Here is a 16436-nt window from a genome sequence, read left to right on the forward strand (position 1 = left end):
CAGAGTCTGACACAGGGCTCAATCTCAATCTAACTGTGAGATCAAGACCTGAGCTGAAATCAAGAGTCAGTAGCTTAACATACTGAATCACGCAGGTCCCGGATGTGAGGGCGATCTGGCTGCGACATCTGTCACCCCATTGATCGCCAGGGTTGATTCAGCTGATCTGGCTGGCTAGGCGGGTGTCCCCTTCCTCCCTCACGGCTCCATGTGCGGCCCTCCCGAAGCTGCGCGCTCGGTCGAAGAGGACGACCATCCCCAATAGAGGAGGACCGTTCTTCGCTCAAGGGTATACGAGTAGCTGCGCTCTCCTGCTAGAACCTCCAAACAAGCTGAATCACGCAGGTCCCCCATGTTAATGAGTTCTTAAGTTACAACTCTTAGCCTTCCAAATACTCATTACAACAAACAGTTTATGCATATTAACCTATAAGTTCAAAATTCTATATATTTAAAATGCTATATGCCTAGTAAAATAAACTTACTTTATAACTGAAAATAACGTTCTGTATAACTGGGTAAAAATTTCATTGCTATCTTCCAACTCAAAGCATATGTTATATGATTTGACCCAAGCGATGTTCTAAAAATAAGAAATAAAAAAAGGGAAAGGTAAACACTTTAATTAGTAAAAATATACAAGCACAAAACCCAATTTAAAATATCATCACAAGATATATTGCTTACCTCAAGTAAGTAAAAATACCTATTAAACTGTGGGCTCTTTGTATCCTCTAGCCCCTTCAACTGCCTTGTTATAAACATAAATATATCCTTCAAAAAAAGAGACAAAGTATTGTTTAGATTATGAATACTAAACAAACATATTCACTAAACTCCTAAAGCTAATTCAGCACTCATGTGTAGCTACCATTAATAAAGAAGGGGGGGGTGTATTTAGCTAGAACTTCTTAAAAGAATCTTACCATATGAAAACACTACATATCTTATCGCCCTTCAAGGAAAACAATAAATAATTTACCAGGATCTTAGATAAAGAAAAGCTTCCATCTTAAAGCAAGTTAAAAAACTAGACCCCAAAACTAGTAAACCAAAATTTATCCTATTATTAGTATAACAAAGATTGCAGTGATTGAGAGCTGATTAGGTCTGCCGAAACAGCACTTTATAGATAATTATACAGCAAGAATATAGTTTAGAAAACTTAAAATTCCAAAATAAATAAGTGACAATACATTAGATCACAAAAAGGGAGAAATTTCAAAAAGACCTGTAGGAGTTAACTTGTCAAGCCTCCCTATCTTATCATTAGAATTACTTGTTTTTCCCTACCATTTCTCCATCTATCCCCACCTCTCCACTTCTGATTGTTTACTATATCTTCCTTTTGTACCTGGATAGAGATACATTCAATGTCACTTTAAGGCAACTTTTATGGAGATAAGCCTTTTAAAATTTTAGAAAAGGGAAAATTATAAAGCTAATTCTGCAAACGAAGCATGCTAAATACAAAGAAAAAAATATTTCCCTTATAAGTAAAATGAAAAAAATATTCTTAAAAGAGAAGATATAAGAAACTGAGTAGCTTTTCAAAAAAAAAATACTTTGAAAAGTACATCCCTCAAAATGGTTACTTGATAGCAATACTGTATGTACAAAATACATCTTCTGTGAATATACCCTTCTAGTGTGATAAAGAGAAAACTAAGTGCCAACTGACTATCTGGAGATAGAAAGAAAACAGTCATTTATAACCTCTACAATAATCACTGACCTGCTACACATTAAACCAGGTGTCTAAAAAGGTTTTCTGATGACAATAAATTGACAGTGGAAACAAATGAGGATAATGTGTCAGTGTTCTGTTTCTGCTACCATAGACAAAAATACAAACTTTATGATAATCAATAATAAAAACTACTCCATAAATATTTCGAGAACATCCTTGAAGTGATTAAAGTACTAGCTCAATAAAAGAAGGGGAAAAAAGCATTTAAAATAAGACCAGAAAATTTGAACAGAAAAAATAAGATACTTTAAATTTTTCAGCGATGGAATAATCAATCCAAAAAGATGCTAATTTAATCTCAGCTCCTCAAATCTTCTTACAAATTGTCCTGTTATAAATAGAAGAGATGTGTAACTATTCTTCTGGGAGAACTTTTCATTACACAAAAGCTGTAGCTTAGGTTACTGATTATAAAAACTGAGAAATCCAAAAGAGATAGAAGAAACCTGTAGCAGCACTCTTAAATTAGACCTTCCTCTTCATGAGAATGCCAACAAAACACTAGTAAGGAAGAGCTCACATCCCATCTCCAAATTAGAGGTTTATAATTACAAAACCAAATATATACCTGGGTACACAAGTTCACAGATCAACTTGTGTAATCTACTTAAATCTCTGACCATTCTCAAATTGTACAATTTAATTGCACTTAAGTGACAAATATTGCCCGTATCCTGAGATTCTTTACCAATTAAAATATTAAGCAATCTTGACCAATCCAGTTTGGGCATTCCATGCTAGAATTTTGGCAGATTTGATCAAGTAAGCAGGTTCTTCACTCCAATCACACCACAAATTTAGGGACTGCATGATGATTCTTTTTCACCACTGTAAACCCAGTTCCCAACACATAATTAAAACATCAATACTTGTTAAATAAAATAAACCTAAACTGTCCATCATTTTCTCCACACTGGGTATTAATAATCTTCCTATGGATTCATTCTCTAATTCACTGTTTCCACAATTATCTTTTATTGTTACTGACTTTTCTCACTTTCTAACCTACTTTATTCAGTATATTTTTGTACACCTCTAGTTATTTCACAGTTTCTAGCAGCTGGTTTAATCATGCCAGTCTCCTTTTTTCCCCTTTTAAAGATTCTCCATTCATAGAGCTTTACTTACTATTACTCTAAACAGGTACTGGGTGTCGTTTGTAACTTTGCATAAAAATTTTGCTCACTGTATTTTCTGCCAAACAACTCACATCAAACCTTTCATTAAATGAATTATGATTCATATAGTATACATTCAGGCTTATACTATGCTTTAAATAACGAATATGGTCTTCAGTATGGATGTTCAAAAGGAAAAAGAAGTGTCCCCCCAAGTGCTGCTGAAATAGAGCTAATGATAACATACTATAAAAAGTATACACTGCACTGTATTAATCTATTTCTTATTCTAAGAATCAAAAATTGTTTTATAAAAGTAAGTACTAAATGGGGTATGGGAGGGTTCTTTAAAAAATAGTTGTTTAATAAAAGACTTGTAGGTAATGTCAAAGAAATTATCTAAATACCTTAACTCCCATTTTAGTTAGAAGGATAAATATCTTAAGTTCTTTAAATCAGTACTTGCCTTTAGTTTATCAGGGGATGTGTAAGGAGCTTCAGGAGCATAAATCCTAAAAATATCAGCAAGGCAGCAGGCTACTAATAAGCGAACATCTTTATCAGGATGCTTGAGGAAAAAATCTGAAGCAAGATGTAAAGCTAGGTTTAAATAAAGCTCCTTTTCTTCTTCAGAGTCCTGGTCCATATCCATGAAAGTTTTTACAACCATCTATATAAAAATGAAATAATGAAATAATAAAATCTTTCTTACAAAAAATATAGTCATTTGAAATAACATCCATACCAATTGCAAAAATTAATTTCCAGATAACGAACATTAAGTACTTTCATTTCCTCCCTGAAAGTGAGAGAACAGATCCTTCTAAAACTACAGAAAAAATAACTTTTCTTTAAAAGACTAAAATGCTTTCCAATTACCCATCATACCTGCTAAGTATGATACCAGATAAGTTTAAAACTAGCTTTATATTTAACAGAAGACCATTTGGGAAGGGAAAGAAAAAAATAGTTAAACAGGGAAGCAAACCATAAGAGACTCTTAAATAGGGTTGATGGGGGTAGGACGGCAGGAAAATGGGTGATGGACACTGAGGAGGGCACTCGTTGGAATGAGCACTGGGTGTTGTATGTAAGTGATGAAACACAGACATCTACTCCCAAAGCCAAGAGAACACTGCATACACTGTATGTTAGCTAACTTGATAACAAATTATATAGATATTTTAAAAAACTAGCCTTATATGGCATTTCTGGTCTCACTTTTACAACTGGACTAAAAGGAGTATGCCCTTCTTAAAAACAGCACCCCCTTTAATATACAATATACACAATCCTTACACTTCTAAAGAAAAAACCTATGGGGAAAAAAATCAACTTATGTTTTCCATCTGAGCCATAAACCATTCCAGATATAGTTATATTTTCAGCTAAAAAAGAATATATAAATAAATTTAAGATGATGAAGATGCATTCCTAAACACTAAAAAGCCACCATGAAGTGACTACCACAGCATCCAACAAAATATTTCTTGTGCAACAATAAAAGAGAATATGATATGGATAGCTTATTAGTAGAACTCATTGACATATATGGAGTGAGCAGCAATAACCTATAGGAAATGGTTCCCTTTTCAAAAACATTTACATAAAGAAAACACAGAAATAAAAATGGAGAAAAATGGTACCATTAGAATTCTGTAAAAAAATTTCTCTAATTTCAGTCACAGTGAATCTTCCATCTGTACTATTCTTACTTCAAATGAGACTTTAAATAGCCTAACTTGACAGGAACACACATTCAGATAAAACTCTAATGGAAAGGTGACCACCTGGCATCCACTAGGTGGTGCTGCGAATACTAATCAACAAGTAGGGCTGCCATCAAGGATCAATAGCTACAACCTGGTCCTTAAAAAAAACACAAGGATTTCTACTCTGCTATAGAGTAGACTTTTGAGTAATAAATCATCCAATGTGTTGTTGGGAAATAGCGCTCCTCAGTTCTATTATGCCAGATACCAGAACCGACAGTGGACTAATCCTAATGGGGCACTACGTTAGTATAAGGGCATAAGGCCTGAAGCTACTTCCTAACTGATTAATTTTATTAATTAAGATGTTTGCTTTGATGGCCCAAGTATATTATGAAAAGAGTCACAAAAAAAAAAAAAAAAGAAAAAGAAAAGAGAGAGAGACCCACATGCAGGAAACCATTACTTTCTCTACAATCTCTTCACAAATGAGTGAGAGATCAGTATACTTTGAATATAAATGTTCAGGAAACTCTAGCAATTATATGACACCTTACCTGTTAAAAAATTGTTGTAATTCACAAAACTTATACCTGTACCTGTACGTTTCAAAAATTACCATCAGCCCACATTAAATCCTTTTTATAATTCTCTAAAACGATGGCTAAAAATAGTGAGTAAGTGTAAATTAGGAAAATATATTAACCAGATTGCTGGGCATAGATATCAACAAAATAATGAAAACATACTACAAACACTAAGTCTGAATACTGTGGAAATCATTCCACCTAGACTAACAATAAAGTTTACTCAAGGGCTAGTTAATGAGAATCCCTCAAAATTGTCTACAACTCAAATCGTGTTATTAAACTAAGTAACTCATGTTTAACTTGTCTATTAAAGATGTCTGAGAAAATAACATCTCTGAAAGACACTAAATGTTTATCAGCTTATAAGTATAGTTTCTATGTTTAACATTATTTCCTAGCAAACAATAGAGATGTTTACCTATCACTGATGAAATACAACCTGAAAAAATAAATGTATTTGCTTCTCTAAAAAGTCAATAGGTCAAGAGAATTTAGATACACAGAAAATGGAACATGTCATATAAAAAGGGCTTATAGCCTCACTATTTTTAACAAGACATACACAAGTTTCTAACTAGATATAATACTTCTGATATTTTATGACATTCTAATACTTTATGCATAAAGGTATAATACTAAAACTTTATATGAAACTTATGAGCATTAGGAATAAATCATGCAGCAATTCCCATAAAATAGTACTTTCCTTTAAGGTTTTGGGCCTTCTATAATTCATTAAGGTAGATTTTCCAGTCTTAAAATAGAGATAAATAATAATGTATCAAGCCACATAAATGTCTAAGTAGAAAGAATCTAATAAGGAAAAAATGCTCAAAAATAAAAACATACCAACTAACTGATAAATTAGCTTAACATTCTCTTTGGCCATTCGACTCCTTTAACTATTTTATACCACAGGGTCTATCACTCCACTAACGAAAAGATAAAACATTGTTCAAACACAAATGAAGAGACTCTAGTCATGAAGCAACTGCCTCGTCTACAGAAGTTCCCCATCAATCGTTATTCACTGCTCCATGTCAGAAGCTGGGCGAGAAGCTAAGAATAAAGCACTTTACCCTACTCTCAAAATAACTTACCAGAAAGTAAAACACAGCCTGAGTCCTCAATACAAGAACTTTAAACTTCCTTTCTTAGATTAAAATGGTTGTTTTAGGGGCGTCTGGATGGCTCAGTTGGTTAAGCGTCCAGCTTCGGCTCAGGTCATGATCTCTGGTTTGCAGGTTCGAGCCCTGTGTCAGGCTCTGTGCTGACAGCTCAGAGCCTGAAGTCTGCTTGGGATTCCGTGTTTCCCTCTCTCTCTCTCTCTCTCTCTGCCCCTCCCATACTCATGCTCTGTTTCTCTCTGTCTCAATGTCTTTAATAAATATTAAAAAAATTTTTTTAAAGCACTTAAAAAAATTTTTAATGAGTGTTTAATAAAATGATATAGAACAAAGAACTTTCTACAGACAACAAAGAATATAAGAATACTAAGAATACTACAGATTTATTCTTTATGCTCAAGTATAGGAGGCCCTAGCTTTTTGCTTTAAGATCCCCTAATAAAATACAGCTATATGTGAGTTCCACATGTAACACCCCACCCTAAACAGATGCCCCAAAAATGTAACACAATTATACTCACCTTTAACCTTCTCACCATTTCCTCTTTAGATATTTTATCTGAGATTTCCTTGACACCAGGAGGATAAGTTATTTTCCCATCATTGGTCCTTGTCTTTGAATGAGCCATGATGGAAATATTTTTACCCCTAAAATAAGAAGATTATTAGGTGCAAACCAAAAAAATAAGTAAATATTTTACCCCTAAAATAAGAAAACTATTAGATGCAAACAAAAAATACGTATATAAACAAAATTAATAACAAATATGATAAGTTACCTATCTCCTCAAGTAAATAACTACTTCCTAATTTACAGTTCACTTATCTAATTAATTTAAAACATTTTATTAAACATTTCCCCAATTTGTTAAATTGTATTTTCATTTCCATTTCTACTACTGGCAAGCTGTTGTTTGCACTAACCCTCCAACTACAAAAATTATAAATCATAAGAAAAAAATCCAAACTCAGCATTTTTTTTTAAGCACAACAAATTACTTGGCCAAAATAAAACAGAATGCAAGAACCCAGAGAAGTAAATGAAGCACTGGAACATCATATCCATTTTAGCTCTAAGGTCATTAGCCAACACTGACAAATCTAGAGTTCAGTTTTGGTGGTCTTAGGAGGCAAGAGGGACAGAAGTAAATCGCAACCTATCAGAGTGGAATATCAAATAAGAGACCCTCCTGATATCAATGCAGAATAGTACCCCATCTCCAAAAGAAACACAAGGAGAAGGCAGAAATCAACATGTGTCCATGCCCCCATCATCAGGGGGCAGCAGAGAAAAATGCCTTGGTATTAAGTACGGCAACATAATAACAGATACAAAGGAGGTGCCACTTAATAGTTTTTGCCATGGGCCTGCACATTTGCTGAGGTCCACATTACCTAAGTTGTCCAGAAAACCTCAACATATGAACTCAGTGACCCCTGGGTGGTAGTACCTCCAAGCACCTAATTAAGTAAAATTCTGCATCCCAAACAATCCCCCATGGTGATGTCTCTAGGACAATAAGCCTTATCAAGTCAAAAATAATCAAGAACCTAATGAAACATGACACTATGAGAAGCAATCAGTATAAATACCAAACACCAAGACAGGACATACAAAAACTTCAGATGTTACGATTATAAAACAGATTGCAAAACTACTATATTGATAACTTAAAAAGATAAGTCTAAAATAACAAGGAATAAATAATTACAGAAAGTAAACTAGAACAAAAAATAGAACTTCTAGAAATAAAAAAATGTAATGAAATTAAAAACTCAATGGACAAGTTTATTAGCAGATTAGTAAAAGCTATCAGAATTAGTCAACTGGAGGAGAGGCCAAATGAATATATAGAAGGACAGAAGAGTTTAACATGATTCATGGGAGTATCAAAAGAAAAAAATGAAACAGAGGCCTCTATCAGAGAACAGCATAAAATATCAATCAATAAATTCAAGAGCCCAAAGAGAATTAAATTCAAAATAATAAGAATTCTACAAAACAAACAAACCTTAAAGCAATCATATTACCTTGAAAGGAACAGTATTTAAACTACAAGTGGCTTCTCAAGAGTAATAATACAAGCCGAAAGATTGCAAAATGCTATTCTCACCGTGGGAAAAGAACATAATTGCAAAGGTAAAGTTTATATCCAAGGAATATAATTTTTAAGAATAAGATGGAATAAGGAGATAGAAAACATTGAAAGCTGTAGTTAAATAAATGTAGCACTTAGAACATTACTTAGCACATACCACGTGCCCCCCTCCCAACTACTTTTCTGAAGGAGTTCAAAAACAAGGAACAATCTATGATGCTGTAAGTCAAGATACTGAATGTCTTTGGTAGGTAATGTAACTGAAAGAGGAGTAAAAAGGATATATTGGGTACAGGTAATGTTCTACTTCTTTATCTGGACTCTGGTTACACAACTGTTTTCACTTTGTGTAAAATCACAGAGCTAGACACATAATTCTTACACTTTTCCCAGTTATATACTACTTCAACAACAAAAAAGAAAAATCTCCAAACATTAAAAAATTTGTAAGTATACTTCCTAATAATGAATCAAAAGAAAACAAGGATATGATCAATAAAGTAAAAAAATCAGAAGACAATCTTCATCAATTCTTGACATAACACCATGTGAAAATTCAGATAATATAAAGAAAATCTATGCATTACCAAAAATGACTAAAGAAAAAAATTCCTTTAATAAACTTAATCAACAATCAATATATCTTTCCATAAAAAAAAAACAAGGTCTATATAGCTTTACTAGTGAGTTCTATCAAATAACTGAGGAAGAAATCATGTCACATAAATAATTCCAAAAACTCAGAAACATGGGACTCCTTTCCAACGAATTTTATGCAACTAACTAGCAAAATATGATATCAAAACCCAAAGATATCACATACCAGTCTTGCTCATAAATAAAGATGCAAAATTCCTAAATAAAGTATTAGGAAACCAAATGTAGCAACATTATTAAAAATCAGGTTTATCCCAGGAATACAAGGTTAAATTCCTCATATTAACAGATTAAAAAAAGAAAAACAAAGGGTGCCTGGATGACTCAGTGGGTTAAGCATCCAACTCCTGGTTTTGGCTCAGGTCATGATCTCATGGTTCATGAGTTCTAGCTCCACACTCACAGTGGGGAGCATGCTTTGGATTCTCTCTCTCTGACCTACTGCTGCTGGCATGTGCTCGCTCACTCTCTCTCTCAAAACAAATAAACAGAGACAAAAAAGGAAAATGATGTGATAATCTCAATAAATAAAGAAAATAAAGTATGAAAACTTCAACATCAAGACCATGAGACCAAAAGGGAAAAAGCTTACAAACTAAAAGTTAGATGAAAATTTTCTTTAGAGTGTTACAAATACCATACACCATAACTCATGTTGATTGATGATTCGTTAATCATGACCCACTGAAAGTTTTTTACTTGGGATCAAAACATACACAAGCACACCTCCATCACCACTTCTATTTGACCCTGTTATAAAGATTGTAGTCAACAAAGAACAAATGAAGAATGTAAAATTTAAAAAAGGAACAAATCTGTATGCAGATTATATGATTGTGTACATAGAAACTCCAAAAGGACTTATATATACAACATCAGAATAAAGAAGATTGAGTTTAGTGGGGCACCAGGGTGGCTCTCAGTTGGTTAAGCATCCAACTCTTGGTTTCGGCTCAGGTCATGATCTCACAGTTTGTGGGATAAAACCCTGTGTTGCACCAGCAGCATGAAGCCTGCTTGGGATTCTCTCTCTCACTCTGTCTCTGTCCTTCCCCTACTTGCACTGTCTTTGTTTCTCTCAAAATAAATAAACTAAAAAAAAAAAAGAAAGAAAGAAAGAAAGAAAGAGAAGAAGGAAGACTGAGTTTATCAAGAGTATAGATAGAAAACTCAATATGCAAACACTATGCCTATAGCTAACAGAGTACCTAATAGTAAAAGACTGAATATCCCTCTGAAGATCAGAAACAAAACAGATATGTCTGCTCTTACCACTCTTACTCAAGGTTATACTGGGAGCCCTAGCCAGACACACTAAGGCAATATAAAGGAAATAGAAGCCACACTTCCAGGTGGCATGACTGTTACACAGAAGATTCTAAAAGAATCTACAAAAATAAAAAACAAAAAAATAAACTCATTCATCAAGACTGCAGAATATAAAGCTCAATGTACAATATCAACTGTATTTCTATATATTAGCAAGGAACTGATGGAAACCTTAATTTAAAACACAATATTAACTTCAATCACTCCTATTAATGATATACCTCAGAATAAACCTAATAAGACATATACAGGATTATTATGCTGAAGATTATAAAATACTGATGAAAGAAACCACAGAAAATCTAAGTAAATGGGGAGACATACCATGTTCATGGATGGGAAAACTCACCATAGTAAAGATGTCAGCTCTCCCCTAAACTGATCTACAAGTTTGGAGATTCTAACGAAATCCCAGCAAGACTTTTTGTGGACAGAAACAAGCCTATTCTAAAATGTAAACAGAAAGGCAAAGGAACTAATAAATAGATGAAACGATTTCCGAAAACAATGAATAGGAGGTAATCATTGTACACAACTTTAAAACTTTTTATATAATACAATCAAGACTAAGTGATGTTGGTAAAAGGGACATCCAGATCAACAGAAAAAAAAAAAAAAAACAAAAAAAAAACAGACAACCTGAAAGAGGTCCACATAAGTATGCCCAAATGTATCTTTTTTTTTTTTTTAACACAGGTGATCAACTGAAAGAAGCAATAATTGTCTTCTCCACATATAGTGCTGGAGCAATGGATAAACACAGACCGGAAAAAAAAGAAGAAAAAAAAAAAAGGAACCTTGACATAAGTATCTCATATCTTATACAAATTTAATTTAAAATGTATCAAAGATTTAAATAGAAAATGTAACCAAAAACTTTTAGAAGAAAGCATGGAAGAACTCTTCACTACTGAGACTAAAAGAGTTTTTAGAAATGACACATAAAATGAAAAAGTGATAAACTGGATAATTCAAAAATTAAAAACTTTTGCTCTGTGAAAACTGCTGTTAAAAGTTAAACTATAGGGGCACCTGGGTGGCTCAGTCGGTTAGGTCTCCGACTTCGGCTCAGGTCATGATCTCACGTTTATGGGTTCAAGCCCCGCGTCCGGCTCTGTGCTGATACGCTCAGAGCCTGGACCCTGCTTCCGATTCTGTGTCTCCCTCTCCCTCTGCCCCTCCCTGTCTCATGCTCTGTCTCTCTCTGTATCAAAAATAAATAAAACATTAAAAAAAAATTTTTTTTAAGTTAAACTATATATTGGAAAAAATATTTGCAAATATATACATAACAAAGCACTTGTATCTAGACCATATACAGAAGTCTTAGAAAGACACTATAAAAAAATAAACAATCCAATTACAAAATGGGCAAAAGACATGAACAGACATTTGAAGAGGAAATGCAAACAGCAAATCAGCACATGAAAAAATGTTCAACTCATTAATCATTAGGAAAATGCAAATTAAAACCACAATGAGGAAAAATAATTAGATATTATATACTATTAGATTGGCTAAAATAGAAAATAGCAACAACATCAAATGTAGACAAGGATGCAACAAAATTGAATCTAGACACTGCTGGTAGAAATGTAAAATAGCACAACCATAGATGAAAATAATCTGGCAGTTTCTCATACAAACCAGCAATTTCACTCTTGGGAATTTTTCCCAGAGAAATGAAAGCTTGTGTTCATGCAAACGTCTACGAGAGTATTTATAGCAGCTTATTCATATATCCCAAAACTGGAGACAATCAAAAGCCCTTCAAGGAATGAACAATTAAACAAACTCTGATAAAGCCATATAATGAACTACTACTCAGCAAAAAATGAACTGACTGATACATGCAATAACTTAGGGTCATTAGACTTATTGCAAGAGCCAGTATCAAAAGGTTAACATTCCCAAAATGACAACTACAGACATGGAGAACAGATTACTGGTTACTAGGTACACAGATGAGACTGAGGGGTAGCATTTTAGAAAATTCCTTCATAATTCTGTATCTTGATTGTGATGGATGACAAGAATCTATACACAGGATCAAACTACACAGAACTACATATACTCTGAGAGAGACAAGAGAGAAAATACTTGCAAAATCTTGAAAAAATGGAGTAAGATCAGTAATCTAATTAACAATATTATACCAATGTCAATTTCCTAATTTGATATTGTATTACAGTTATGTTAGATGTCACCACCAGCAGAAGATAAGTGAAGGGTTCACAGGATCCTATTTTCATTTTTTTACACCTTGATGCCTATAATTATTTCAAAATAAAAAGGCTTAAGAGCAAACCAATCAATTCATATGGGTATCAACTAAGAAGTTTAAAAATGCAATTTACATAGAATAGCATAAACTACCTGCAAGTAAATCTAACAAAAGATGTACTTTAACTTTAACAGAGAAAATCATAAAACTTCACTAACAGAAATGAAATAAAACCTAAATATATGGAGAGATATCATGGACTGGATTGGAAATCTCAAATACTATAAAGATAGCAAATCTTCCCTGTGATTATGGAGTCAATACAATCCAATCAAACTCAGGGTTTGACTGTAAAAGAAATATGGCAAATTTGTTTTAAAATTTATATGTAAATGCAAAAGACCAAAAAAAGCAAGATATTTAAAGAAGAGAAGTACTGTAAATGGATTTGTTCTACCAGATATTAAAACTCATTATAAAGGTAATTTAAATGAGGTAGCATTAGTGCAGGAGAAAAAAAAATCGATGGAAAAGACAGCCTAGAAACAGACCTACGAAACATGAAAATTGATATATGAAAACTGTGGCAGAGCACAACAATAAGAAAGATCAGAGAGGACAAAATAAACAGTTTTGAATATTACCTTTTGCCTCCTTGGTAAAGATTATTCTCAAGTCACTTTTTTTGATACTACTGTGAAGGAACCGTTTTGTTAATTTCCTTTTCCAATAGTTTACTGTTATTATACAAAAACATAACTGATTTTTGCATGTCGATTTTGTATCCTGCCATTTAACAGAGTTTATTAGCTCTAAGAGGTTTTTTTGCAGGACCTTTAAGATTTTCACATCATCTATAAACAGTAATAAAACTTCTTCCTTTCTAATTTGGATTCCTTTTATTTCTTGCCTCTACTTTATTGACTAACTGCTCTGACTACGACTTCCAGTACCATGTTGAAGAGAAATGGCAAGACTGGGCATCTTTGTTTTGTTATTGATCTTAAAAGAAAGCTTTCTATTTTTCACCATTGAGAAATGCAAATCAAGAATGAGGTATCACTTCACTCCTGTTAGGATGGCAGACAGGAAAGAAGGAAAGAAGGAAGGAAGGGAGGGAGGGAGGGAGGGAGGGTGGGGGGAAAGAAGGAAGGAAAAGAAAACCCTAACAAGTGTTGACAAAAATGTGAAAAATAAAGAACTCTTGTACATTGCTAATGTGCATATAAAATGATGCAGCCAGTATGGAAAACAGCAGGGAGGTTCCTCAAAAAATTAAAAATACAGCTACCATACAATTCAGCACTCCTGTTCCTGGGTACATATCAAAAAAACAATGGAAATCAATATCTCTGAGAGGTACCTGCATAACAATATTCACTACAGTATTATTCACACTAGCCAACATATGGAAAGAATGCCAATCCTCATCAATAGATGAATGGGAAAGGAAAAAGTTGTATGTACATAAAATAGAACAGTATTCAGGCTATAAAGAGGAAAAAATCCTACCATTTGCAACAACATGGATAGACCTGGAAGACATTATGCTGAGAGAAATATGTCAGTGATAGAAGGGCAAATACTGCAGGATTCCATTTACAGAAGTTATCTAAAATAGTCAAACTTACAGAAGCAGAAAATAAAATATTGGTTGCCAAGAGATGAAAGGGGAGAAAATGGGAAGTTATTAAATGGGTATAAAGTTACAGCCATACAAGATGAATAAAATCTAGAAATGTTTCTACAACATAGCACTTACAGCTAACTGAGCATTGTACACTTAAGAATTTAAGAGTAGGGACACTGGTGCACCTGGGTGGCTGTCAATTGAGTGTCTGATTTCAGCTCAGGTCATGACTTCATAGTTCATGGGTTCAAACCCCATATAGGGCTCTGGGCTGACAGTGCAGAGCCTGCAGCCTGCTTTGGATTCTGTCTCTCTCTCTCTGCCCCTCCCTTGCTCACACACTCTCTCTAAATTAAACAAACAAAAAAAGGGGGGGGGGGGTGCCTGGGTGGTTAAGTGTCCAATTTTGGCTCAGGCCATGATCACACGGCTCATGGGTTTGAATCCTGTGTTGGGTTCTGTGCTGACAGCTTGGAGCCTAGAGCCTGCTTCAGATTCTGTCTCTCTCTCTCTTCTCCTTCCCTGCTTACATTCTTTCTCTATCAAAAATAAACATTAAAAAAGGAAGAAGAAGAAAAAGGACAAGGAAAAAAGTAACATCATACCTTTATCTCACAGTTTACACAAAATGAATTTCAGGTAGATTTGTGAGAAGAACCAAGGTCACAGCTGTGTTCCTTCAACCAAAGAAGTTATTTAGCAAAGGCCTGGAATGCATCTTTTCAGGGGATAGTAAATAAATGTGACAGGATTCCTAGTTTTCTGAAGCTGGAACACAAAAAAGTCCCCACCATACCTCAACACGAGTAAAAGCTGATGTTGATCATTCCTAACAACAGATATACAATTGTGACCACACTGCAACCAAATAATGTAGACACGGTGCCTCTGTGGAATAAACTCATCTACATGGTCAAAAATTTGTCATAGGTAAAATCTGTGAAGTGCCTGTTACTTGCAGAACTCTTTCACAGTGACCATAGGGCAAAATGAGTAAGATGGATCTCAAACTCTAAAAACAAACAAAAACTCCCTATAGGTTAAACCACAATAAATTCTAGAATTCTCCTAACAGAAATTAACAAGCGAGGAAAACATAAAATCAAAAGAAAGCCCATTTCTATCGGTGAATGGGGGGAGAGGTGGTAATAACGTATAGAACCAAAGGACCAAAAGGACAGAGAAAATAGTTCAGAATGTGTTACTAATCTAGAGGAGAAAGTTCAGAATTTGTTTTTTTTTAATATTTTATTATCAAATTGATTTCCATACGACACCCAGTGCTCTTCCCCACTAGTGCCCTCCTCCATCACCACCGCCTCTTTTCCCCCTCCCCTTTTCCCTTCAACCTTCAGTTCATTTTCAGCATTCAATACTCTCTCAAGTTTTGCATCCCTCTCTGTCCCCAATTCTCTTTCCCTCTTCCCCTTCCCCTGGTCCTCCAATAGGTTTCTCCTGTTTTCCTGTTAGACCTATGAGTGCAAACATAGGGTATCTGTCCTTCTCTGCCTGACTTATTTTGCTTAGCATGACACCCTCAAGGTCCATCCACTTTCCTACAAATGGCCACATGTCATGCTTTCTCATTGCCATGTAGTACTCCATTGTGTATCTATATCACATCTTCTTGACCCATTCATCAGGTGATGGACATTTAGGCTCTTTCCATGTTTTGGCTATTGTTGACATTGCTGCTAGGAACATTGGGGTACATGTGCTCCTATGCATCAGCATTTCTGTATCTCTTGGGTAAATCCCTAGCAGTGCTATTGCTGGATCATAAGGGAGTTCTATGGATAGTTTTTTGAGGAATCTCCACACTGTGTTCCAGAGCGGCTGCACCAGTTTACATTCCCACCAGCAGTGTAGGAGGGTGCTTGTCTCGCTACACCCTCGCCAGCATCTATAGTCTCTTGATTCGTTCATTTTAGACACTCTGACTGGCGTGATATGTCAGTGTGGTTTTGATTTGTGTTTCCCTGATGATGAGTGATGTTGAGCATCGTTTCATGTGCCTGTCCATCTGTATGTCCTCTTTGGAGAAGGGTCTGTTCATGTCTTCTGCCCATTTCTTCACTGGGTTATTTGTTTTGTGGGTGTGAAGTTTGGGGAGTTCCTTGTAGATTTTCGATATTAGCCCTTTTATCTGATATGTCATTTGCAACTATCTTTTCCCATTCCGTCGGTTGCCTATTAGTTT

General features: G+C 34.6%; 1 protein-coding gene across 9 annotated transcripts in view; it reads right to left on the reverse strand.

The window, feature by feature from the left end:
- The window catches only part of PDS5B (PDS5 cohesin associated factor B), a 184282-nt gene that overhangs the window by 115888 nt on the left and 51958 nt on the right, over window positions 1–16436 (reverse strand). For 8 of the 9 annotated variants that reach the window (XM_029936869.1, XM_029936868.1, XM_029936870.1 and 5 more), the window contains exons 2-5: window positions 6819–6945; window positions 3335–3538; window positions 688–774; window positions 486–583 (exon numbers count right to left, since the gene is read on the reverse strand). In XM_029936869.1, the coding sequence (XP_029792729.1) occupies window positions 486–583; window positions 688–774; window positions 3335–3538; window positions 6819–6926 (497 nt within the window). In that variant the 5' untranslated portion in view covers window positions 6927–6945. Of the gene's footprint in view, window positions 1–485; window positions 584–687; window positions 775–1996; window positions 2071–3334; window positions 3539–6818; window positions 6946–16436 lie in introns of those variants that run through there. The other variant, XM_029936872.1, reaches the window with a different exon arrangement.

Source organism: Suricata suricatta, chromosome 4 (assembly GCF_006229205.1).
Source record: "Suricata suricatta isolate VVHF042 chromosome 4, meerkat_22Aug2017_6uvM2_HiC, whole genome shotgun sequence".
Classification (NCBI taxonomy): domain Eukaryota; kingdom Metazoa; phylum Chordata; class Mammalia; order Carnivora; family Herpestidae; genus Suricata; species Suricata suricatta.